At 38.6% G+C, this 27,555-nt stretch overlaps 1 protein-coding gene across 4 annotated transcripts in view; it reads right to left on the minus strand.

Annotated features, from left to right (window-relative positions):
- Positions 1 to 27,555, minus strand: part of ANKRD44 (ankyrin repeat domain 44) — a 294,265-nt gene that overhangs the window by 83,570 nt on the left and 183,140 nt on the right. For all 4 annotated transcript variants that reach the window (XM_058549502.1, XM_058549500.1, XM_058549501.1 and 1 more), the window contains exons 9-13: positions 22,881 to 22,959; positions 13,950 to 14,064; positions 5,169 to 5,251; positions 3,679 to 3,742; positions 1,635 to 1,703 (exon numbers count right to left, since the gene is read on the minus strand). In XM_058549502.1, the coding sequence (XP_058405485.1) occupies positions 1,635 to 1,703; positions 3,679 to 3,742; positions 5,169 to 5,251; positions 13,950 to 14,064; positions 22,881 to 22,959 (410 nt within the window). The remainder of the gene's footprint in view (positions 1 to 1,634; positions 1,704 to 3,678; positions 3,743 to 5,168; positions 5,252 to 13,949; positions 14,065 to 22,880; positions 22,960 to 27,555) is intronic.

Below are 27,555 nucleotides of genomic sequence, written 5' to 3' on the forward strand. Positions count from 1 at the left end.
GGGCACAGCTTTCTCATCTATTACAAAGGATAAGCATCTCCAATTCCCCCAGGAGTTACTAGAAGAACCAAAGTGAGTAATATCTGGAAAATACAAGCACCTTGTCAAGGGTAAGGCACTGCAGAAATATGAAGTAATTTGTTTTATATTACTTATTTTTTGTCCTCAATTACCTAACAGTTTATCTGGTATGCCTAGTCAATATTCAGAGAATAACAATCAAATAGAATACTAGAAATAAAGTAACTTTATTTCAAGAACTATTTATCAATTTTCAGGTACCACTATTTTATGTTAGTAGCCAATTTATGGGCTCTCTTACTAGTTGATTTTCTCCTCTTTCATCCAAAAAAAAAGGAAATTATAAGTATTTTACATATTGGATTGCTTATGTTTTTTTTTATTGAGGTCATAATAGTTTATAATGGTTTGCTTATTTTTTTTCTGTTTGTTTTTTGTGAGGAAGATCAGCTCTGAGCTAACATCCATGCTGATCCTCCTCTTTTTGCTGAGGAAGACTGGCCCTGGGCTAACATCCATGCCCATCTTCCTCCATTTTATGTGGGACGCCGCCACAGCATGGCCTGACAAGCAGTGCATCGGTGTGTGCCTGGGATCCGAACCCGGGCCGCCAGCAGCGGAGCGTGTGCACTTAACCGCTACACCACGGGGTGGGCCCTGGATTGCTTATGTTTTGATTAAAATTATGAAAATTATTAGGTATCAACCATGTGGCAGAGTCCAGAGATAAAGAGAAAATGAGACCCAGTCCTTGTCCTCAGGAGACCCACAGTCAGGTGAGGAGAGAGTCAAGGAAACAAAGAGTCCACTAGACAGTGTGATGTGTGCTGCAGTCATGGAGTATGGAAGGTGCTAGTGCAGCAGAGAGGAGGCGCATCCCTCCCAGAGTGGGAGGGAGATGTCACTTGACATAAATCTGGAAGGATGAGTAGGAGTTGTCCTAGGTAGGTTGATAAGAGGAGAAATCTGCAGCAACTCCAAGAGCCAGGATGCATGTGGAGAGGAGGGTTAGAGAGATGCTATGGAAAAAATTAAATTAAATTAAAAAAATATATATATATATCCATGTACCAGCTAGTATTATGGCATGATTTAGCTATGCAACGGACCATTAAGGTAAGAAAAGTTCTATGACCCAGCCTAATAGCCGAAGGGGCTATTAGCGGTGTGTATGTTTGTGTGTGTGTGTGTGTGTGTGTGTGTGTGTGTTTAATGTTGTAATCATGTCTAAAGATTTATCCCAAGATCAAATGTTCAACAAATACAATAAAATGCTCCAGATCTTGTGACCAAATTCCGGGTTAGGCAGGCTAAAACCTTCTACTCTGTTACAAATAGAATTTTTTAAACTATATTCCTGTAGGAGATTAAAAAATTGGAAAGAGAAGAGAGACCGTTGGCACTTCTAAACAGCAGCCGTGAGAGGAGATGCTTTCCCCGTGGCTTGTGCCTGCTTTGCCGGCATTTCGCTACAAGAAGGGATTTCCTTCTGAGGACGGAACCTCCCCTGGCTAGCTTCCCTGTTTACCATTTCCACATAACATGATTTCCAGACGGACTGCTCCCCGCTCCTTTTATTTAGGCACCTGAAGCGGAGTTCCCTGTTTACATACCTCCCACACTTGTCCTTTTTATGGAAATCCGCTCCGCTGCTCTGCAAGAGTTTTATACATTCCACATTACTAGAAAGACAGGGAAAACATCATTAAGATGGTACAGGTCAACTGCTGGGCTATCGTCAGAAAGAGCTGTTTTCTGCAGAGTGCAGACAGAGGTGAAATGATAGCTCCAGCTTTAAATTCTGCCAGCACAAAAATAACCTGAACATATCAGAGTAATGCCATACTGTAAGGAGCTAAAGTTCCTAAAATTCCTTTTTCAAAGTTAATAAATCAATACATTAAAGACCTTGATGAAACATTTTCAATTCTGTGGCAAAGGAATGTAATGATTATTACGTGATTAAACCTCTCAGTGATGGTTTCATTGTCTATCCTAAATTTTCTTTCAAAACCATCAAGAGTTTATGAAACAACCCCTTAAACCTGTAATAATTTCATGTCACCTTTAAACAATGAGCCAGAGTGGATAAGCATTACCTTTTATCACAGCAGAATGAATTCACCGTGATAGCCATTTTCGACCCAGACTCTCCTTAACGGAAAATAAAACTGCTGCATTTCCCTGTCTTTTTAATCTAGATAAATAAATGTGCAGAACCAAGGCTGAAAATGATGTAATGGAACACAGTGATCTTTGAAAGCTTCTTTGTCATTCACAGAAGTGATAAATCAAGTTTAGTAGAGAGAAAAGGACCTATTGAAGTGAATTTTTCTATTGAAGGGCATGTAGCTAAATATTAATTCTAATAGGGGTTTCAGACATGAATCCAGAATGGTGTGTTGCCACATTCTGTACAGGTCTGATAGTTTTAAAAACATGGGCATAAAAAGAGACAACCATCCATCATTGTTTTAAACTTGGGATGCTAAGAAGTGGCCTAGGATTTACCATTTTATCATCATTTAAATAAGAAAAATGATGTCATTAATGATAAACCTGAGCAGGGCTCTCCCCACCCCATATCCACCCTTTATAGCCACTATTCTCAGAGAACTAGCTGTTTCAGTCATAAAATATAGGAACCTTCTGAAACCATTCTTTGTGGGTGTAGCATGCCCGTTGATACAAAGCACCTGTCTCTTACTGAATGAAGCCAAAAGATCAAAGGCAGAGACAGATCCAAGTTGTGGGGCTCATAAAGCTCATACCATCTGTGAGGATGGGGTGGGGAGAAGGAGGTTCTTTGAAAAAATTACAAAATTATGAATATAAAACTAGATACAAGACTTCAGAAGGGAACCATGCAAATAAGGGGCCCTAAAGCTTTCCAGTTGATCCACCTCTGATAAATAGGTAATGCCTTTGGTAATAAACAGATGACAAATGGAGAAGCATTGCTGTTCCTTAAGGACTAGGAAATGGATTAAGAACCAACACCCTATCCAAACAAGGTCATCCGAGAGAGGCCATGTTTAGTCAATGTGTGGTCATATATCAACAATATACCCATCAGAGCCCTAATCTAACCACTGATATGGAAAAAGTATCTGATGAAAAATTCTCTTTGCAACTTAAAAAAAAAAAAAGGCAAGGATTAAGCCACTTCTTGCCTATCCTTCAGATTTTCTTCACCTTTGTTCACATTTAATCATTATAAAGACGTAAAAATCAGCTTTGAAAGAAGGACAAAAACGTCTCTAAGTGAACATGAATTAACTCAATCTTGGATTCACTTGATCATCACCCACCTACCAGGAACCAAAAGGAAAAATGTAGGAACAAATCTCAAATTATCTTCTTTTGGTGCAGGGGGTACCATGTAGATGCATATTCTATAGGCTACAAATCTACAATTTAAAAAAAATAGAAAAGAGAGAGAAGAAAACAAAAGAAAAACTATTTTCTACATGAGATGGGCTAACAATTGTTCTTTGGAAGAACAAAAAAACACAAGTAATCTAGAAATGCAACATAGTGATATTTGGTATTGGTAGAAATGATTCTTTTTTACTAAGGGAATTGCCTTTGATTCACAGACAACTTGAGTCAATTAAGAGGAATTAGTAATTAAGTCATGAAATTCTACCTACTCACCCTCCTGCAGCAGCAGCATGAAGGCACGTTCGTCCAAATTTATCTGGGGTGTCTATGTCAAAGCCTGCAGACAGCACGTGCTCATTACTAAACAAGGATACTATGCTATACTTTTGTCCTAGTTAAACCACAAGAAACATTGCAGAGACAGAAAAATCAGTTAGTAGAAAAACCAGAACGCAAGCAATTGTAGTCAGAAAGAGGTTGTCATGGAAACGAATGGTAACTGCTCAAGCTTGGCAATTTTATAGGAAGAACCGTGAAGTCAAGAAGAATTTATTTTCACATTCAGCCCTGGGTGAACCACAGCCCCATATTTCAATCCCAGGATAGAAATTTATGAAACCAATTTGAGATAAGTAGGGCAATAGACAGGCAGACAGAACACATGGAGAAAATGTGGAAGGCAAAGGAGGAATCTTAACATGCTGGAATAGGTGTTTTCTTAAGTGTGTTATTAGCTTTCAGTTGGTTTAAGATTTGGGAAACATGCTTCCATGCAGGGATTATTTTTAAACATGCCAAAAGCAGTGAAAGCAGAATCAACCATAGGTAAAGTACTTAAAGGAAAAAGAATGCCTCTGGAATATCTGTTGAATTAATTCATAAACAATCTTTGCCTTGCAGACCTCTATCACCTTTGAAAGCCAGGAACTTGTTAACACACGGAGGTTGGCAGAAGCAGTGATAAGAAAGATTAGCAAAGCTCCAAATCAGAAAGAATTTCTTGGTTTCAAATAGGCCTGCATTAAAAAAATAAAAATGAGGGGCTGGCCTGGTGGCATAGTGGTTAAGTTTGCACAGTCTGCTTCAGCGGCCCGGGGTTCACAGGTTCAGATCCTGGGCACAGACATATGCACTGCTTATCAAGCCGTGCTGTGGCATGCGTCCCACATATAAAGTAGAGGAAGATGGGCACGGATGTTAGCCCAGGGCCAATCTTCCTCAGCAAAAAGAGGAGGATTGGCAACAGAGATTAGCTCAGGGCTAATCTTCCTCACCAAAAAACAAAAATAAAAATGAAACCTAGTTGGAGGGGATCAACGTAGTGATTTTTCAGAGCCCGCAGAATAGGAAGGCAACATGACATTTTCTACCATTGGAATGTGGGGGATTGGGCCTTTTTCCTTTGTTAAAAATATTAAACGTTAAGCCACCATTTTAAGCCTCAAAGATGTTCCCTCCTCTGACAAACTTCCTGCGAGCCATGGCCATCCCTGCCTGTCTCTCACTCCACATCTCCCAAGCTTTAACATGAAAAGCAGACCAGACTCTCATTCTGGGACGGGAAACTGACAGTCAAACAGCTTCGACAGCAAGGACTGCTGGGAGCTGTCACACGCAGTTAGCTGTGGACACAACTCATCCCGCCAAGTCAGGTAACAGAAGACAGGAAGCACAGGCAGCCACTCACGCTGACCAGACACCGGGAGCCAAGTGGCTCCTTTACAGGACACATGAAGCCTCCTCTGTGGTGTGGAGTTACTTACCGGCTGATAACAACTTTCTGCAGCAGTCAGAGTGAGCGTTTAGGGCGGCTAAATGTAAGGGGAACATGCTATGGATTCCACACCTGAGGAGGAAAAAAACAGAGCAGCTCACAGAAACAGATCTCAAGACACAGGCCGAAGGACAATTACCTGTCTAGAAGTTCTCGGATGAAAATTAAATCTGCGACTCCTCACTTAGGGACTCTCGGCTGAAATAATTTGGTAATTCTTCCACTCAAGAAATAATTATGCAATCATTTTCCATCTTAAAATAATAAAATCCTCAACCTAAACCAGAATTTAAATCCCATAACAATAAGAATGTATATTTTTAAGAAAATGTTTCACACAAACCGTGACTCTTGATATTTAAAATTAATTTCCCTTTCTTTTTTCTTTCAGCTTATCAATTTTATGTCTCATTCATTCATCTAGTCAACACTTTTCTAAGCATCTGATACTACGCTAAGCGCTAGAGATAACAAGACAAACTCTCCACTTTGAACAGCAACCTCATTCCTTGAATTGATAAATATTTATTATTAACCTATTATGTGGCAAGCACTTTGCTAAGAGTTAATAATGGCTATATTATTGAAAATAAAATTTTGGATGAGAATAAAAGCTAATGTTTACCTTTTGCAGGTGAAACTCATCTTCCTAATAGACTTTTATGTTGCACATTAACCCATACCAGGATACCAGTCACAAAAACGCAGTTAGGAGAAACAACCATTATCTTGCATACATTTCAGAAATCTAATATATTTCCCTTAACAGTATTAGAGAAAGAATCTAGAAAAGGACTTTTTAGAGTGATCTGCCACCATAACACAGTCCCCAGCATGAACCCTTAAGGGAAGGCAGCCTTCTGATGGTAGTGCTTTTTGCCTTCAGAATTAAATCCCCCTCCTCTTGCCCAACACCTCTCCTGGAACAAGGGCCCAAAGCCGTATGCTGAGTTGTAGTTCACAACAAACAGCATCATCGGGAGGCTCCTGTGTACTTTTAAGCATGTATAATGTTAGTGATCACTTCTCATAACACCTCATTATATTCAAATAATATATTTCCGATTTTGTAAATCCTCTACATAACACAAGCAAGTATGTATATTCATACCTGCAGATTAATTACGCAAGTTCCTTCTCCAACACAAAGTGGCCCGTTTTCAGATTCTATGCTTCATAAAAAAACACATATGATTTGAATTTGTTAAGCTTCAGATACACGAATTTTGTTTGCTATCTCAAAAGGTATTATGATGCGTGTGACTGTGAAAGCACACACATATGGACAGATATTTCACGGTATTCGGTGTTCTGCAAAATCGGAGTCTGCCAGCAATTAACCACCTCTCTCATTCCATGAAAACTTCTTCCTATTTATTGGTGTATTTGCTTAGTCTTCCCTCTGCTCGTTTTCCTTTCCCTACATGGAGATTTCCAACCCAGTGTATATAATAGCTGGCATCCATCAAGAGACGCAATTTGCCCGTCTTCCGGGCAGTGCCGTGCGGAGGAGAACTGCTTGTAATTGCCTCTCTCATCATTTACAAAAACAATTCTGAAAAGCAATTGCATCAGTGACAACCTTGATGCTCATGAAAAGGAAGAGGGAGTTGGGGAATGGGAGAGGAGCTTTTCTATTTATGCTGCTATTTACATTGTTCTTTCTTGATGTGAGGGAAACAGCAATTTTTTAAATGTATGACATGTTTTAAAAGCTCCTTACTAAATGGAACTTTAAGCTAAGGGGATTTTACCTACCATTTTATTTGTTTTGGGAGGCTAAGGCGAAAATATATGATTAAATGTCTCTGAATATTTGCAAGAGGAAAATAGATAGAATATTTTCCAGGATAGTTTTAAGTTTCTGAAAGAACATGCCTGAAAGCAAGGATTAGATTTCTCAAGATTTATTTGAGGCTTCTTCATTCATTCTTTATATATATATATACACACACACATAAATACACACACATATATACACACACACAAATATATATACACACACACATATCTATACACAAATATATACTATACAAAAATATTAATATATTAAAAATTTATATATAATATATATTACTTATATATTATATATATACATACATATATACACATATACGTATATATACACAGTATATAATATAAATTTTATAAAGATACATAAAATCTATATCTTTATATAAAACGATCCAAGCAAATGAATTAGAGAAAATAGCATCAAACTCTATAAGAACCCAATTAGGAAAAACACAAAAAGTATAAGTGATAGTATAACAGTAACAGTATTGTAACATATTCCATAAACTTCATCATCAATTCTTCTCATCAGCCTTACCACCCTAACACCACCATCTTTAGATAGTTCATCACACTCTACATTAGCTAATTATTTTGTTTTATTCTCTGTTACTTATAAACTTGAGAAGATAAGGGAGGAAGAACTACTCTAAAAGGTCTAGCAAAAATTCTGTTTGATATATATTTTTTATTCCATAGTTAATAAAAAGTCACTACCTCAGTGTAGGTTTCAAAAACATATTAATTTAGATTCAAGTACTATTGGCATTTGAACTTGGATATGATGCTATGGTTCAAATAGGAAGACTAAATATCAGGCCAAGATTGGAAAGAAAATAAAGGTAGAATTCAGAATCTCTGAATCAATTCAGAAATGATGCATGCATTTCAAAAAAAAATTACTCCTTTATTGTTATAAAATAAGACTACTTATAAAGGGAAAGTCATAAAACCATTAGCAGGAATATTACGGTTTGGCTGTCTCAGGCCAATAAGAAGGACCACCCTTACTTTGTCAGGTACACATCAAGGGAGATCAAGAAATAAAGATGTCAGACGACCCTAAACTTAACAATGAATAAATTACAGGAGAGAAGAGACCAATTCCAGTTAAATTGCTACATTTATTTGACCAGTCATAAAATTAATGGAACACATTTGTATTAGCTATTTCTAATTTAGCTGTTAGCTGGCGTCTCCTACCCAGTTATTTCAGAATCAATTAGATCAGAATAAATTGCAGAGAGCTACCCGAGGTGAGCAAAGGGCATCTGCACCATTACAATATCAGTTCTTTCAAGCTTTCCCCTTGGCACCAGAGAGACATGGCTGCCCCTTCCCACATCCAGTCTTTTCTAGAGCCTCCCTTAGGCCATAGGGTAAAGAACACTGTGGTTAAGGTGATGGGGTCAGAAACTTTGGCTCTGAGTCCAGTTTTGCCACTTGTTAGCTATTTGATCTTCTGCAACTACATAATGATTCCCTCATCCAGAAAATAAAGATAATAAGAGCATTGATCTTAGAGAGCAATTGTAAGGACTAACTGAGATAATGCACACAAAGTGCTAAATTCTAAATTCATGGGTCTGGCCCATGGTGAGCCTTTACCATACGTGTTAGTATTATTACTGTCCTTGCGATTATCATTAGCTCAGTCCAGTAATCAGCAGCCTGTGAGTTTTGAAGTTGTAATCAGGTTGTGCTTCCTTAAAATCAAATATATGATTCCTTAAAAGCCAAGATGAATTGTGACCAGCTAGCATTTCTGATATCTTTCTACGCTTCCAAATCCTTGACAATCCTGACCTCACAGCTCTTCTACGGCACGGGGGATGGGTTTGTTTTTGCCCACTGAGTGGGCAAGAAAAAAACATTTGATGATTTTTGATCATCAAATGATTTTATAACTCTTACTAGATTGATCAACCCAAATCAAAGAATCAATTTCTTATTAATTTTATCTATGTCATTCCAAGTGTTTATCACGCACCCCTAAATTATAGGTATTTAGGTGTAACTGACAACAACAAGGCCTGGGCCTTGTGCTTTGCAACCTACAGAGATTTTCAGGGGTTCCTTTTGAATCAAGCCCAAACATTAACGCAGCCTCTGGACCTGGCTGTTGCTTAACCTATGTGTATTCTGCAATCTTGGTGAACTTCTGTCCATTCTTCCTGGACGAGCCAGGCTCCGTTCTGCCCCCAGCTTTTGCACATGCAGGTCCCTCCACCTGAAACTTTTTTATCTTTCTCCCCTGCTCCTCGCCGCCTTTGTCAAACTAGTGCATCTCTGGGGGTTGCTGAAATATCTTTGGGCTTCAAGAGTTCTCTGTCATAATTTTTAAATTGTCTTTCCTTTGTTGATAATCTAAAACAACTGGAATAAAAGCATATTTTGGTTCATCTGAACGACCACCTCATCACTACGTACCTCTGCCAAATTGCAGAGCCTGTGTTTGTCCTTAGGATCACATGGGTGCTGTGTACTACTTTAACTGGCAGGGGCCAATGAGGAAAGAATAAAGGTGGTCTTACAGACGAATGATGTCTGAGCCTAGGGGAGGCCAATGAATGCAGTACACTGAGCCTTCTGCATGCACAAAACTTGGCAGTAGTTTGAATAAAGGCTTTTGTGCTGTGTGACAAGTCCACTGTCCCACCACTTTGTTTAAGCCACTGCAAAACCTCCACTCCCGCAGTGTGAACTGAACCCCAAGAGTCAGCACCTTAGCCACCAGGACCATCACCCCATGCCAATGGGGATTTAATCTTGGCAAAATATGGACTATCACATCATCCATTCCATAGAGAGGCAGCAAGCCTCGTGCTCAGGAGCTGAGGCTCCAGATCCAGAAGGCCGAGGATGGAGTCCCATTTCCACCCCTCACTAGCCCTGTGACCTTGGGCAGGTAACTGAACCTCTCTATGCCTCATTTCCTTCATCTGTAAGATGGCGATAATCACAGCACTTACCCCATGGTGGTGTCATGACAGTTCAATGTAACCCCTCAGAGTGGTGCCTACCATGGGTAAGCCCTCACGAATGTTTGCTGCTATTGTTAACCTGTGCAGTTAGCATGAAAGTTGTTTGTAGGTATTTTGTAATGTTTTTGGATTTATTGATACATTAGAGTCAAAAGCCTAAGGAGTTTCTATGTACTCTTAGGTTTATACATATTCAAGTAACACTATAATAAAAATAATTTAAGTCTAAACTTGGGATCTGCAAGACTCTCAAAACCATGACCTAACTCCTTGCTATCTGTCCTGCAGTCTCCATCAACCGTCACTCTTCCTGGAAGTCCCCCTGGCCCTGCTGTGTCCCAGATATGTTCTCCTGTATCCCAGTGGCACCCAGCAATTGTTCTGGTATCACACTTGGCAAGCACGAACGTAACTGCTTGTTTAATTCTTGCCCCCGATCGATTATAAATTCCTTGAGGGCATGGGCCTCTGTTACCCAGAACTTGACACAGTGGGTGACACTTAACAGGCCTTCAACATCTAGGGAATGAATGAATGTCAGAACCAGTGGCCTGCATTACTGCAATACCCTGATTCTGCTGCAGCTGAGGCTGAATAAGAAGTGAGAGCATAACTGGTAAGGTGGAAGACAGATGAAAATCCTAGACACAAGGGCCCCGATCCTCAAAACATTAAAGAAGAAACACCAAAGGGCTTGACACCACGTAAAGTGGCACGAGCACTGAGTCAAGTGCAGAAAGTTCTCTGACTTAAAGTTCAGAGAAACAAAAAGAATAACAAAGAACATTCATTAAGGCCTGAGAATAAGATTCAAATAAATTCATAAGAAAGTAATGACCGTAAAACTTGTCATATAGAGATTTTTTAAAATACATTTGGCTATATTGTTTATGAATGAAGATAGGTTATTTTCATAAATGCTATTTGTTGGTTTACTGATTTATAGAAGGAAAGGCCTGCTTTCCTCCTCTTTAATAAGCTACCCTACACGGATCTACAAGGAGTCCAGAGAACAGTGATTTTCTGTGGGTTTTGTAGCAAAGTTAATCTTCTCCAACTCTCCTCCCCCTCATTTTGATATTTTTTCCTTAGGTGACCCCCCCCCCATACACTACACACACACACACACACACACACACACACACACACACACACACACACACAGCTGCTGCCTAATGAACCACTGTTACTGAAGGGAGCATTCTTACCCCCAGATACGTTGTGACAAAAGAAAGTAGGACACGGCTCTTTGAGGCTGGGACAGTGTTTCCTTCCTCAGGTCCCCAGGACACAGCACAGCCAGTGGAAGGAAAGGCTACTTGAACAACAATGCCATTTCTAAGGCACTTTTGCCACATGGTGTGTGTTTGCATAAACTGAAAGCAAAATAATTACAAGGAAATAAGATTTGCGCTTACTGAGTTAAACATGTTTTTTTGGAAATTTTAAGTAGGTACTGGGTCCAGTTTATCCTTCAAATATCCTTCAAATAGATTCAAATCTGAAAGAAAATCAGAAATTCATGGTTGTTTGGCTAAAACTCCCCAAGTAACCCAGAGCTGAAAGAAAAATACCACTGGAAATATTAACACATCACAGGTGAAGTTGGTCTGTACCTAGACATTCTACTTCTGCTGAATGAACACTGAGCGCTTAGGATCTCCGGCTTTGGGTAGCCACGATCCGGTTGGGAACTCCAGAATCTGGTACCAGGCTCCTGAATCCTCACACAGTGCTCTTTCCACAAAGCTGAGCCCTCCTTTTTCACCTCGCAACGTCCCTGTCAAAAAGATCCTTTGCCTTGAACCCATTCCTTTCTCTTCTGAAAGGAGACCCCCAACTGCTCTTACTCTTAGTCTGCATCCCCCTCCTCTGTCCGCCCTCAGCCTTGTCCCAGCCCGGGCCCTCATCTTTTCTTCCCTGGACATTTGCAAAAGGCTGCCAAGTGTCTGTAGTCTGGACCACCTCCAATACGTCTGGACTGCTATCAGAGCAATCTCTCTTACACGCAAATGGGATCATTAGACAGAACCTACCCTACACACACTTATAATTCTTTAACAGCTTCCCAATGCCTCAGAATGGAGTCCAACTCCTTAGAGGACACGCAAGGTCCTTCAAGATGTGGCCCTTCCTGCCTTCCCACCTCGTTGCATTCCCCTCCCCTCCCACATCAGATAATCCAGCCTTAGGAACCTGCTTTCAACACGTTCACGTGGTCGTGCCTTTGTAAATACTGTTTCCTCTTCCTGGAATGTCCTTCCTTGCTTCCCCCTCTATCTTTTTACCTCACACTTTCTGTCCACCTGTCAAACTCCTTCCTTCCTTTTGCTGAACTGTCACCTAATTTGCGGAACCCAGAGAGCCAGTGTTTCCCTGACTGTTCCCACAGCCTGGCCCAAACCTCATCATAACAGACCTCAAAACTCTGCAGTCATCTGCTCCGGTTCTTATCTCCACCGCTAGACTGTGCGCCCAGAAGGTGACTGCAACCCATCACACCTTCCCTGGACCATCTAAATTTAGGCTTATTCTCAAGCAAGATTTTCAATTCTGTTGCACAACACTTGGCAAATAAAATAGAATTTCTAATATTACACTGCCCTCATATTGTTCTTCCCCTGAAAATTTAGTTATTGTTACCCACAGTCTCTGTGATCAAGGCTAAAGTCTTTATTCAGGCTTTTAACTCTTTAATTTGGTTCTACTACATATTATTAAGTAACAAAATAATAGTTAACATTTATTGATAGCTTACTATGTTCTAGGCACTGTTCAAAGAGCTGTTAACATGGATTACCTTGTTTAATAACCTTAGCAGATGTATTTATACAACTCATACTTGTGTAGATCTTAACCTAGACGAGACAGCTTTACAGGGAATTAAGTCCTTTAATCCTCATAACGAACCTATGAGTAAGTACTATTTTTACTCGCATTTTTCAGATGAGGAAACCAAAGCACAGAGAGCTTGAGCAACAGGCTCAAGGTCACACAGCTCACAAGCAAGGTAGCTTGGATTGGAACCCAGGGGGTGCCCACGAAAGCCTGGGCTCCCAACCCACGACATGATACTGCCTCTGGACAAGCACGGCCCCATCACACCCTGTCTGCTCTGTCAGGCCAAACTTTTCCCGGAATGGTACTCTTTTCATCCTTTGTTCCTGCTTTCCTGACTGCTTGGGATGTCTGTCACCCTCTGCTCTACTCAAGTAATTCTCATCCTTCAAAGTCCACCTAAAACTCACCTGCTCCTTGAAGGCTTTTCTGACAACTTTGGCCACCTTTGAGCTCTCTCCCTCCTGCCTACACCCTACAGCATATATGGTCTACACAAAACATTTTGCCACTTAATACCTGTTTCATTTAGAACTTTATTATGTACTATCTTGCATGGTTCTTTCTCTTAAGTGGGCCTTGGGCCTCCAACAAAATTATGAGCTCCTTGAAGGTACCAACCAGGTAGGTAACTTACTTGTGAAATTTCCCATAGCACCCAGCACTGTGACAGACTCATACACATGTTTATGTGTTCTTGTTGAATTGAAGTGTAAAATGAAGTCAGGTCCCCCTTCACTATGCAGCAGATTTACTCAATTGTACCCTATAATTACATTATTAAAACTGAGCAAGCACCCTGAATAAATTCTGAATTTGCCCAATTATGTTTTATTTTTCCTGCTTAACTAACATTGAATATCAGAAAGAACAGAAGAATATTAGAGAGCAGAATTAGGAATAAAGTTCAAGTCTCTTTAATTAAAACCATTGAAATAGGTCTCTTTCTGTTATAGCTGAAAAATAAAATTTGTTCTTCCTTGCAACTGTCATTAAAAGTCACTTAATTTAGTTCAAATTTAATCTGTGTTTGGCATAATGGTACAGGCCCACCTTAACTTGGATAAATGGGAACTATCCACTGCATGGCAGAATCCCTTTGGCGGGATTCCCATATGTAGCAATTATTCCACCATATTTTTGCAGTAACCTACTTGGCTGTGTCAGCTCCGCTGGTTATTAAGGTGTTAATCAAAAGCTCATGACCGTATCTTGCAGCCACATGGAGAGGAGTGTTGCCATCCTTATCCACACAGTCAATTTCACCTCCTGAAAGAGATGTTTTAATACAGGATAACATAAGGATTCAGGTTGATTCAGATACTAGGTTCTATGCTAGTCACTCATGTTGACCAAATGTTGATTTCTTTTCTACTCTGTGTGCATCTCTGTTCCCTCTGAAGTAGCAGTATTATTAAATACGCATAGAGGGAAGTCTATTAGAAACGCTTTTGAAAAATCTTTCCATAACGTCTTATTTAAGGATCTGAAATCTTACAGCTAGATTCCTGCTCTGAAGGAAGAATGTAATCAAATTCCATAAAATGCAATTCTGAAGACACACTCAATTTCAATTTTACCTGCTGAATTAAAGACCTGTGTAAATCTTACACAAAGCATAAGATCCAAAGGGAATACAGAGTTCAGGAAAATATCTTACGTAGTTTGCTTATCTAGTTTAAAATACGAGGAGTAAAATGAGTAACAGCATAAACTACGAACTGAAAATGTCTATATTTATAAAACCTATCACATTAATCACCTACAGTCCTTTTAATAATATAGCATTTTCATCTTATTTGGTTTTATTTTGCCTTCTTTATGCCCAACTTTTTATTTTACTACATTTCTTTCTTTCTCTCCCCTTTCTGTATATATATGTAAATATAATTGGTCTATTTATTCATTTATTCGAGGAGGCATTTAAAAATAAATTAGATATCATGACATTTCATCCCTAAGAACGAAAACGTTCTCCCATGTAACCATAATTCCATCATCATATCCAAGAAATTTAACATTGATACAAAAATTTTATGTAATATACAGTGCATAAGCCAATTTCTCCAATTGTCCCAAAAAATGTCCTTTATACCTGTTTCTTAAAAAAAGCCCAGGATCCAACCAAAGATTCTGATAGCATTTGGTTGTCATGTCTCTTTAGTTTCCTTTCAACTAAAACAATCCTCTTGCCTTTTATTTATGTATTTGTTTATTTACTTTTAGCCTCTCATGTCATTGATATTTCTGGAGGCCAAGCCAGGTGTCGTGTAGAATGTCCGGCATTCTGGAGTTGCCTGATTATTTCCTCACTATTAGATTCAGGCTAAACGTGTTGGCAAGAATACCCCAGAGTTGATGTGTACGTCCCACCGCCTCTCCTCAGCACACACAGAAGGCTATGCCATTACTGGATGATGCAAAGCTTGATTTCTTCAATGGGTACAGAGTTTCAGTTTGGGAAGATGAAAAAGTTCCGAAAATGGAAAATGGTGATGGTTGCACAACAATATGAATGTACTTAGTGCCACTGAACCGTACACTTAAAAATAGTTAAAATGGTAAATTTTATGTTATGTATATTTTACCACAATAAAACAGAGGTTTGATTACTTGGTTAAGGTGATGCCTGCCAGCATTCTCTATTGCAAAAATGCCTTTTCCCCTTTGTAATTAACAAGCAATTTGTGGGGTGATACTTCAAGACTATGCGAATATCCTATTTCTCAACAAGTTTTCTGTAACGATTTTAGCATATACAGGGAGTACTTCCTTCAAAAGTTGCTAGAATTCTTTATTCTGTGTCCTTATGTTACCAATTTAACACACACACTGTAGCTAGGTTCATTTCATTCTGTTTGTTTTCAAAACATTTACTGGGTTTTGATTTAATTTAATTTTATTAATATGCAAAACTTTTACATTTTTCAAAAGTCAAAATTATATTTTTTAAAAGCCTCACTCATTTCTATCCCTTCCACTTCTTCCTCACCCACATCCTGCGGTAATCATTTTCATTACTACTGGTTTATGCTTCCTGTGTTTCTCTGTAAAAATAAGCACATAGACTCTTTTACACCTTGCTTTTTTTTTTTTCACTTAACAATAGATCCTGGAATTTGCTCCTAGAAATCACTTTTTGGAAATATCCCTCGTTTTTGAACAGCTTTACTGTTCTCCATTGCATGGATGTACTAGTTAATACACCAGTCTCTTACGGTGAGCGTTTAGGTTGTAAATGTTATTTTGCTATTATTGGGAACACTGCAGTAAATAATCTCATGCATATGTTGTTTCATATTTGTTGAGTGCTTTTTCAGGGTAAATTCCTAGAAAGGGGATTTCTAGGTCAAAGTGTAAATGAATATGTGGTTTTGCTAGATTTTGCCAAATTTCCCTCTGTAGGCACTGTGCAATTCTGTACTTAGAGCAGCAACATCTGAGCATGGCTTTTCCTCTCAGCCTCGTCAAGCTGTTGAATATCTGCCCACTGATGGAGAATTGGTGTCTCAGTGTAATTTTCACTTGCATTTCTCTTAGTAAGGAAGTTGAGCATCTTTTCATATATTGAAGGACCATTTGTTTATCTTTTCCTATGAATTATTTGTTCATTGTTTTTGTCCATTTTTCTAAATGTGTGTGTGTGCGCGCACGCGTGCGCGTGTATGCATGTGTGTGTGGTCTTTTATTCCTTGATTTTCAAGGGCTCTTAAAATATTTGGGAGATTACCCTTTTATCAGTAATACATGTTGTAAATATTTTTCCCCTAGATTTTCATTTGCCTTTGGTGTTTTTCCTCTAACAAATTTTTTTTTGGTAATGTATCAGTCTTTTATTTTGAGTTAGAAAGCTTTCCCCACAATCTGGCAATAAAGAAATCAGCATGTGAAAATATTTGCAACATGTATTACTGATAAGTGGGTAATCTCCCAAATATTTTAAGAGCCCTTGAAAATCAACAAATAAGGAGGAATCAAGCAGAGGGAGGAATGGGGAGTGACTGCTATTGGGTATGAGGTTTCTTTTTGGGGGTGATGAAATGTTCCAGAATTAGATAATGGCGACAGTTGTAAAACCTTGTGAAAATACTAAAATCCACTGACTTGTATACTTTAAAATGGTAACTTTTATGGTATGTGAATTACATCCCAATTAAAAAGGAAGGGCCTAAAGAAAGCTACAGGAGAAGGTGAGGAAGTAAAGGAGAGAGAAGCAGACCAAGAAGAAAAAAGTACATAGTGTGTACTTGTACTTATGCAAGCTAAGATGCACTTCTACTTTACTAAAGGAAGTGGCTGAACTGTCAGATCATGCTCTTAGCTAGCAGGTATTTTAGAGTAGGCCTCATTAGAAAATTTTGTTTCACAAACTATTCTACATATTTCCCTCAAATCTTGAGCTTTATTCTCATTATCAATTATATTGAACTAAATGAAGCCGATATTTTAAAACTAAAATATACCATTATAAGAGTAGTATATGAATACTACTATGTTTAGTTTGAGAATGTAAAGATTATATGAATGGCTTAGATCAATCCAGAAAGATAGTATACACTTGTTTTACATAACTTATTTCTGATTGAGAAAGTAATTTTCTCTTTGTAGAAAATTTAGAAGATGCAGTGAAATACAAAGAAGAAAAGAGAAGTCATCTATAAATTCACTGATTTTCCAAGATGGTCAGTATTAATATTCTGGAATATTTCCTTCCATTTGGGAGTGTGTGTGTAGAAATTTCCCATGATTGAGATCATAGTATAGAAAGAGTTTTGTATCCCACTTTCCCCCTTAATATTACATCACAAACACTTCTCATGTCATTAATTTGTTTCATTAATGTAACTGTAAAGGGCTAGATGACCATTTACAGTATTTAGAGAATTTACTTCGCAAGTCTCCAGTTACTAGGCATTTAGGCTATGCCCAAATTTTGCCATTAAGTAAAACACAGGACTGATTGTATTCATTAATAATGTTTATCTACATTTCAGATGATTTCCTTCAGCAACATTTTTAGAAATAGAACTACTGGATCAAAAGTATGAATATTTTTCAGGCCCTTGATAGACACTGGTAAACTGCTTTTTAGAAAGGCTGTGCCCATTTGCTCTCCCATTTGCAGTATATTTGAGCACTACACCAAAAAGAAGCCAGTGGGAGCCTTCTCAGATCTGGGGAAAGAGCATTAACTTCCAGGCCAAGACACTTATCTTATAACAGGACCGATATAAAATCTTCACAATAATATCTGCATGGCCCTTCATTCTAAGGAATCTTACTACCATATTATGACCACCAACTCCCTAAGTTTTATTTTCAGCAAACAACATTTCTTCCATCCAGGTACACTGGTAAAACACAGAGTTAGTGAGCAAGAATCTTTGCTACAAAGTGAAACAATTACCAAACATGTGTAGGCTTTGTAGGGGGGCAAACCCTTTAAAAACTACAATTAGCACATAATGTTTACACAGGATTTAAGATGCTTCACTCTACAGACCCAGACTTCTTTACGCAGGTGGAGTTTAACTTGAAAACCCAATCTGCCAATAAATTTGCACATTTTGGGTTTGCAACTTAAGAGCTGTTTACAAAAAGAAAACCCCTCTTTTACTTTGATTGTGACACAGAAATATAAAATGGCAACTTGAAAACAAATGCTGATCTTTCCTCAAATCTTTGTTTCTGTGGTACAGTGGTTATTTTTAAAACCAGTTGTTCAAATAAATAGACTATGATAATTTCTGTAAAAGTAATAATTACATATCTTTATATATACATTTTTAAATACACAGAAAAATCTAGAAGTTTCGCCAAATTGTCAACAGAAATTCTTGGGATGGATTGGGGAGGCACATTGATGGGGATCATAGAGGATCTCTTTAATGATTTAATTTTATTCTACAGTGAGCATGTACTAATTTTATAATCAAGAAAATAATAAAATTGGTGATTGTAATCTTCTAGGGACTCAGAAGATAGTTCACTATGATCTGAATTTAGAAGTATCCAATTTAGAGCAATCATTTTTATGATTTGATGGTAGCCTTGGGGACAGGCAGCCACCTGGTCTCCATGGATACCTCAGAGCAACCTGGGGTACATGTAACTGTCTAAGAACTGCCCACAGTGGTCGGCCTGGAATGTCCATGCACAGAACTGATCTGGGGAGGCAGATCCCCAGACTTCAGAGAAGCCTCTGCCCTGGACAAACACTACATCACTCCATGTCCTTCCCAGTCAAGAGCCACCAAACCTTTCTTAACAGATGTTAGGGCTTCCATGTTTACCAGCCTCAAATATGCCAAAAATTGGGTAGGGAAAGAGAAGAGTGAAAAATATTAGAAAAGGTGGGAAAAAAGGGGCTGAGCTGATAAAGTTTCCTCTTGTTGTTGTTACTATCATTTCTTAAGTCAATTTAAAACTATAAAAATACAGATAATTATCTTCCACATATGCTTCCACATTTGTCACTTAAAATATATTTCAGGAAAACATCATAAATCACTAGAAAAATAAAATAGATACTGTGTATTTGTTATTCAGAAATATATTCTTTATTAACAGAGAACTTGTGGATGAATGAATTTCTATGTTATAGTAACTCCCCAAAGCTTTCCAATATCACTTGAAAATCTTTAAGATTTGCTTGGAATGCAAATTAAATATCTTTACTATTCATCTAAAGATTGCAAGTTAAATGTTGGTAATTGATCATTGATAATTAGCGAGGAAAATAAACATTTGCGAGCTTAGAAGTATGCAGAGTGTGTCAGAAAGGATAATTTATGCAGCACTATCTAAGCATCCATCTGAAATTAGTTTTCCATTGCACAAATAAGAATGGTCATCTTATTAAGTTTCCTTGGAAGAATTGTGAGCCAAAAGGTCAAAAATCTCACAATGAATCATCCTAACTTATCACTTGACTTTTCCTTTTCAAACTCCATTTATTTTTAAAGCTTCTATGAAAAAAACATCAGTTTTGAACTTCTGTAACCTTCTGGACAGGATCTGAGGCAGCTGCCTAGAGCAAACGGCCGGATCAAATGCCTCCTGATGTACTGTATCTCCCCTCATTCTTTTCCTCTCTGACTGTGACAACACAGCTGCAGACGACAAACAATGGGAATGAACAGCACAGGTAGTCTTAGCTTACTAACTAAAAAAAGAAAAGAGGGTTTTTTTTTAATGATTGTCTTACCAAAACTGAATGATTCTTGGAAAAAAAAGTTATTATGAAGAACTAATAACCCTGACTGCAGAGCAGTTAGAGAAGCAGAGAAATGCCATACAAAGCCCAAACACAGAGTGATTTAACAAAACAAACAAACAAACACAAAGAATGTTTCTCAGTAGCATGTTCAGGTGGTTTAGGGAGCCAACTGATGTCCCCATGTGGGACCAGCATTCCGGGTCCTGTTGTGCAGTGAGTCACTCTGGAGGATGGACCCTGGCCATGGGGGTGTGAGCCTCTGGACTTTTCCCAGAAAGAAGCCAACAAACAGGAGGAAAGAAAATGCTTCCTATTCTTCTCCCTTAGGGCATTTTAAAAAATGTCAAATGGAAGAACTCGAAGTTCTCACACGTGTAATGAATGCAAAGAATTATCAGCTGGGAGAAGAGAATGCTAAATCACCCCTTTACAGGGACAACTCTATTCCAAATACAAGTGACTCTTAGAGTAAATAGAATTCAAGTCAAAACAAATTTTTTTAACATGTTATTGTTCATCCAGAGAACACATTCATAAGTGTAGTGGTTGAGAGTTCAGTCTCTAATGTTAGACTGCCTGAGTTCCAGTCTCTGTGCCTCAACATACTTGCCGTATATCCCAACAAAAGGGACAACCTCTCTGTCTCAGTTTCCCCATCTCTGAAATGGAGATAATAATAGCACCTCTTTCTCGTGGGTGGTTGAAAGGATTTATGTGGAATGCTTAGCCAAGTGCCTGGCACAGTGTGAACACTCAAGCAATGTTAGCCTTATCATCATACATATTACAGCCACTATATCCTCATCATCTCAGGCCCCTGTATCCTACTCAACCCATAAGCAAGATGCCAGGCCAGCCAAGAAGGAGACAGGCTCTGAAACAAGTTCCTTAATCACAGAAGACAAGAGATAGGGTCTCTTTCAGGTCTCGTCTCAACTCAAAAGTCTAGCAAGAATGTGTAGAGAGGGCATGGGAGTCTTCAAGTCCACAGGGATGGCTTTTGGAGAGGTCAAAGCAGCCAGTAGCACTCCCAGCACTGTTGTAAGCACATTAGCATGACACAGGGGAGATGGGTCACCGCCTTGATTCAAAGCAGAAGGCCAGTATGGTCTGGTCCACAGGGATGCACCTGTAGGAAGGCAGTGCTTACAAGGAGAAAAACTGTTCTTTCTCTGATCTGGTGACTGGACTTGAAATTGCTTTAACAAGGAACAAAGCTTTTGATGCCACAGAGCTAAGGCCCATTGATTAAATTCACATTAAATCTTTAAAAATGGATATCAACTATACCCCTAGTTTTGTTTATTTTTAAGGCAGTGGACACTGTTTCTGAAAAAAAATGAGAAATACAGTGGGATGAGGAAAGTGTGCAAAGAAGAGACACTAGGGTCACTCCCTACCTCCTCTTGTTTACTTCAAGCAAAATAAAATAATTATAGTGGGCTTTTCAATAACGTGAATGTCAAAGGTATACCATACACTTCAAATTAGAATTAACGGATGTTGTGCAGTTAACTTCCATCTTACCTTTCTTTGCTCACTGGAAACTTATTAGGATTTCTTTTCCCCTATAGTTTCACTGAAATACTTATAAATTTCCTTCGCTTTGCTGCAGACACTTTGCTTCCTCAGCATAATTTCCCTGGCTGGTCTTCCATCCAAATGTCAAATGACTTCTTGGTTTTATAATTTGAGTGCCTAAGACATAACTTAGTACCACTAACAATTCAAGTGTATGTTGTCCAAAAGTCTTATAGATGAGAAAAGGATAGGTCCAAGAAAATTGACTAATGCCAGAATTTTGAGAAGTAGAAAAGTAGAAATGTGGGTCAACTAAAGATAGTTTAGGAACTACTGAATTCACCTGTAATGTCAGCATAAAATCTGGAATAAACCTGTTTTTTTTTTAAATTGTCTCTAAGATTTGCTAAGATAACAGAAGTTGTGCCGTCAAGGTCAATGCAATCACAAGACGCCAGCCATGACCCAATAATGGTAACATGAACCATGATGTGAAGGGACACTCCCCAGTTCTTTGGCTACAGCGACAACCCAATGGTTCAAGTATATCTTTGTTGTAAATCTGAAAAATTACTGGATTATGTGACTTTCCAAGGTTTCTATGAAGCCTGTGATTTTTATGATCCTTTATATCATGTACTTACCTGCTTTTCCTCTGAGTCACCTCATTTTTCTTGCCTTTGCTCAAGAAGCTTAATGAGTTTTAACTTAGGGAATGATAGTGAATTCTAAAATTTAAAAATAACTCAGATTTGCTGCTAGAAAACGTATGATCCTTATTTTTTTTTTTTTTTTTTTTTTTTTTTTTTTTTTTGTGAGGAGATCAGCCCTGAGCTAACATCCGCCAATCCTCCTCTTTTTTTGCTGAGGAAGACGGCCCTGGGCTAACATCGGTGCCCATCTTCCTCCACTTTATATGGGACGCCGCCACAGCATGGCCTACCAAGCAGTACCTCGGTGCGCGCCCGGGATCCGAACCAGCGAACCCCGGGCCGCCGCAGCGGAGCGCGCGCACTTAACCGCTTGCGCCACCGGGCCGGCCCCCGTATGATCCTTATTTTTATTAGTTTCAGAGTGAAAAGTGCAGGATCTTGAGCCTTATAAGTATATCATTTCCAGTTTCAAAACTACATGTTCATTGACTGACTGGGAATTGACTGTGAAACTTAGCGGCTTTATGTTCTCACTCTAAGCTGGACAGTGATGAAACATTATGAAAGGACGGTGTAAATCAAGGCTTAAACTCTAAAACAGAGCATAATCTTTCACCTTCAGATGAGTGACAACCAAACTCAGTCACACCAGGAAACTATTCAAACACCACCACTGGGGAAGAATCTCTTACCATTCTGAATGAGGGTTTGTGACCGCGTGAACCTTCCGTGGACAGCTGTCATGTGCAGTGGACTTTTACCATCTTTACTCTAAAAAATGAGAGAGAGAGAAACAATGGACCAGTTTCAGACATCAATCTGAAACATCCCTATGGACACTGCTGGCAAAGCCCTGAAAACATCAATTTAAATATTAAAAAAAAAAGTATGATAAAAAATCACAAGAGGTAAAAGATAATTTTGAAAACAAAAAATAAAGTATATATGATATCTCAAGTTACTATATAACATCACATTTTAAAGAAGCTTAGAAAAGTGAAAATTATTTTAGAGAAGAAATGAGAAATTTCTAGTTACTCTGACAATTTTTAAACTGCCCTGTTTCAAACTGAAGCAGTCATCCAAAATGTTTTTTCCTCTCCTGTGATCTAGTGATGAAGAGTTTCCTTCGAGGTCTTTTTTCCAACTTTTGTCTACAGGACATGAAAAAAGACAAACGCTGTGTTCACTTGTTTGGCCTTGTTTGACCTGAAGTTGACAAACTGCTATAAATCATTGCAATTCTGAAAAAGTGACCTGGAACCCACCACCATTCCCTACATTCTAATTCCATAGAAAAACAACACTTCTGATTGTTCCAAAAGAGAAGCTCTTGCTTCACTTAACTCATTTGAAATCACAGGACGGAGACATGCAAGGGTTTAGCAAACTGCCATTTTAATGATCACCTGGAAATGTGTGAGGAATTTATACATGTCTTTATTATTTAGATATAAATGATATAACTCGCTGGCACAGATTAAGGAAAAACATGGAAAATGTACAGAATCTACATACTGATCATCCTTATGCCAAATACCAAAGTCATACACATTTAATTAATAAATAGTTATTTACAGAATTTCTTCTAAAAATAGTAATACTCAAAAGAAAATATTACTGTTATTTTAGACCAAAAGTATCCCCAGTAGAAAGAATATTCTTTGATTTGAGTATTGTAAAAATAAATAAATAAAGACGAAGTCTATGTAACTATTATTTTTCTAATTCTTAGGAGAAACATTTTCCTAAGTCTGAGGTTAAAATATAAGATTTCAAAAATGCAAGTTCATTTTTGTGACAAAACCCCTATACTTATACTTTAAAATGACTCTTTTTAAAAAAAACTCCACAATGGAAAACAAATAATCACTTACACACTAAGTCTTTTTCTGAGCGAACCAAGAACTACCTGCATCTGACTCACCTGGGGTTCTTGTCAGAAATGTGAATTCTGTGCCCTAACCCAGAGCTACTGAATCAGAATTGAGGTAAAAAGATCCTCATTTCTAACTTGCACAGCACACTAAAGTTTAGGAGCCCCTGCTTTAGACTGTGGGCTGGAATAGCTTCTAAAAAAACAAGGTTTTTGTTTTTGTTTTTAATTTTATTTATTTATTTTTTCCCCCAAAGCCCCAGTAGATAGTTGTATGTCATAGCTGCACATCCTTCTAGTTTCTGTATGTGGGACACGGCCTCAGCATGGCCGGAGAAGCAGTGCGTGGGTGCGTGCCCGGGATCCGAACCCGGGCCGCCAGCAGCGGAGCGCGTGTACTTAACCGCCAAGCCATGGGGCCGGCCCTAAAAACACAAGGTTTTAACAGAAGAATTTTTATTATATCCTGTTAAGTCTATTCCTTAGAAAGGAAGAAAGGACTTACACACGATCTGTGCAAAGGGAAGAGTCAATCAGAGCAGTAACTGTATCTTGACCGAAAAAATAATCTTTTTAGTGAAAGGCTCTCAGGTAAACGGAAAAAAAAAAAAAGAAATAACAGGATCTTTTCTCTTAATCATATAATCTTATATGATTATAACCTGAATCAGAAAAGATTGAGAAAAGAAGATGGAAGTAAGCTTGAAGCTTTACTGAAATAATATTTTTAGAGGAAAAGGAGCAGCAATCAAGAGAGTGAGGACTCCACGGCATCAATGACCATGAGGCACACAGTGGAGAAGAGCTCCTAAAAGCTGTCTGATTCCAGAGCCTGGGGCTCGGCTGTCAGAACTGTAGACCTTTCAAAGGACTGAAAAGCCTGGGAACTACTTAGGAATAAGGATTTAAAACGTACCCCCTCCAATAAAAAAGTGATGACAGTCCAAGACTGTTCAGGAGAGAGAAAACAGAAATTGCAGAGTTGACATTAGTTTGTCCCTAGGTGGTGCTATTTCTTTAAATTTTGCTCCAATATTTTCTCTTAAATTTAATACGAAAACATAACTAATTAGCATTTAGTTAAATATATACAGAGCCATAAATATTTCAGTGTTTAGACAATATCTTTATAAATATTTAACTAAGCACTTTTCCATGCCTAGAAAAGAGCTTAAAGGCGTTACCAAGGAATAACCACCAACCTGGTGGTCACTCCCTAAACTGCAGCCAGAGAGCCAAAGCAGAAGTAACCAGTTTCTAGGGCGTGCAGTTTACAAGGGTGGTCACATTTCAGGGATAGCAAACACCACACCCTTTTCTCTCTTGGAGTGCCTGTGCATTTGGTAAGGGACAAATAAATAGAGATGACGAAATATAGGTAAAATGCAAAGGATGGCTATATGGTCAGTGGTGATACTTGCTTCAGATCTCTCTTTGCAGATCTTTGCCTGGGCTCATCCACCATAGAGGCCAGGCTTTAGCTGATTTTTTTTTTTTTTCCCTCATAGGGATATGGGTGGCAGGAGGTGGAGGAGGTGGGGACAGGAAGCATTAAGAGTATCATGGCAGCCTTTTGGGGGCAGCTTTATTTATACGGTATGGGTATAAAAATAACATTATTTCAAAAAGCCATTGAAAAGCAATGAATATCAAAAGGTAATACTTTTTATTTAGCCTTTACAAGTTAGAACTCAGAATATTCAGATTGAGATGAGGGACCTTACTGAGTTAAATTATCTGCCTGAGAAATTTTTTATGCAGGGGGACTCGCTGCTGTTTCTAGAACTTCAGACAAAGATAAAACACTCCTTGCAGTCTCAATGGACAGAATATGTTCAGTTCTCTCATTTATTCAAAGCTTTGCTTTATATATTTTTTTTTCTTAATTTCTAGTCTCTTTCAAATTTCTAGATGCATTTTCCCATCAGATTTAGGGCTTGGAAAATTTTGTTATTTTGAGAATTTGTTTAATTAAGCAAGGAGCTCTTCTATTGATTTAGGCATGGTTCAGCCATAAGTCAGGAAGGAAAACTAATGAGGATTGAGAACATTTTATGACAAATGTTTGTACTCTTTCAGGGCAGAATCAACATTGTCTGTGGAAGGTTAATCCTTGAACTAAAGGGAGTGCTTCAATTTTCTTGACCACCATTCTCCTCAGAAATCCATTCATGCTTTTCTCCTACTCCTAATGCCTTCTTTCCTCATCCTCCAACATCCCATAAACCTTCCCTAAACGTACAGACATCGTTACTCCCCAGGACCTTGAAGGCATTATGTTCTCTGCGGCATGGTGCCTCCTGGAGTCACGCAGCTCAGCGGCCCAACTGGAGGGCAATGAAGCCTCTATAGGACACACTAAGGCCAGTCTGAGGCTTGGGGTGTAGGGGGGCAAGATACAGTCAGAAACTCAATAAGGGCTTCCTAGTTCAACGGAAGCACAATCTAAAACCCCGGTTTAAAAAAAGCCAATGTACTTCTATACATGGTCCAATTCTTTTTAATAGTTCTAAAGACCGGAGATGGTACAAGGTTAGCTCAGACATTCATTCCTCTCTTTTCCTCACTTCCTCTCTGAAGTTCCAAGTGCCACGACCTATCACTACTCACTCTTGCCTATTCCAGTTTTCACTTTCAACCTCTGCAGTGCAACCCAATCTATAATTTGGTCCTGGTGTCTATAAAGAAGGGAGCTGTTCCACTTCACTAGACGTGGGATGGGCTTCAGCTCTGGTGTCTTAGGGCTAAATGATCTCAGGGCCCACGGACAGAAAAGAATTGAGACCATGGGCAGGCTGACTGTTAGTGACCAGGACGTAGGTACAGGAGGTAGGTAACCCAGGCAGTGTAATTTCTGAATCTTTCTTAGCTGTATCCAGCATGCTTATGTGTTTAGTGCCTTCTTTAACACTTACTTTGAAGGCTTCCAAAAAGTGCCTTAAGATGCTACAGAAATTACAATGTGGTCTGTAATGGAGAGAAAAATTATTTCATGTTTTCTCATGCTTTTCCTATTTGCAAAATACAAGTGAACCTTCAGTGGATTATTTTATTAAGTATTGTGTCTTTATTATTTTATCAATTAAACCTTTATCAGTTTTATCAATTAAACGATTAAACTAATATTACAAAGTCAAAGACTGGGCCATGGTCAATCTAAGCAAAATGATAGACTGTCAAACGCGAGCAGGACACACGTCCTTCCATCTCTCTCCACCATCTTATAATTGCTCATGAAGACATCACTTTTAGTGTTTTGTGAGGATAGAGGAAAACAAAGTGAACATGTGGGTATGTATTGGCTACATTTCAATATGCTATTTCCCTAAAACTTTGGAAAATCTAAACAAATACAAACTGTTTTGCAATCTACAAACACTTTCAAAAGCAATGTGGTGTGGAGAGATAACTTCAATTAGAAAGCTACCTCCAGAGTCAGACAGAATGGCTCTATAGAAATGTTAGACAATCTGTGCATCCAGAAGCATCTG

This window comes from Diceros bicornis, chromosome 10 (assembly GCF_020826845.1).
Source record: "Diceros bicornis minor isolate mBicDic1 chromosome 10, mDicBic1.mat.cur, whole genome shotgun sequence".
Lineage (NCBI taxonomy): Eukaryota > Metazoa > Chordata > Mammalia > Perissodactyla > Rhinocerotidae > Diceros > Diceros bicornis.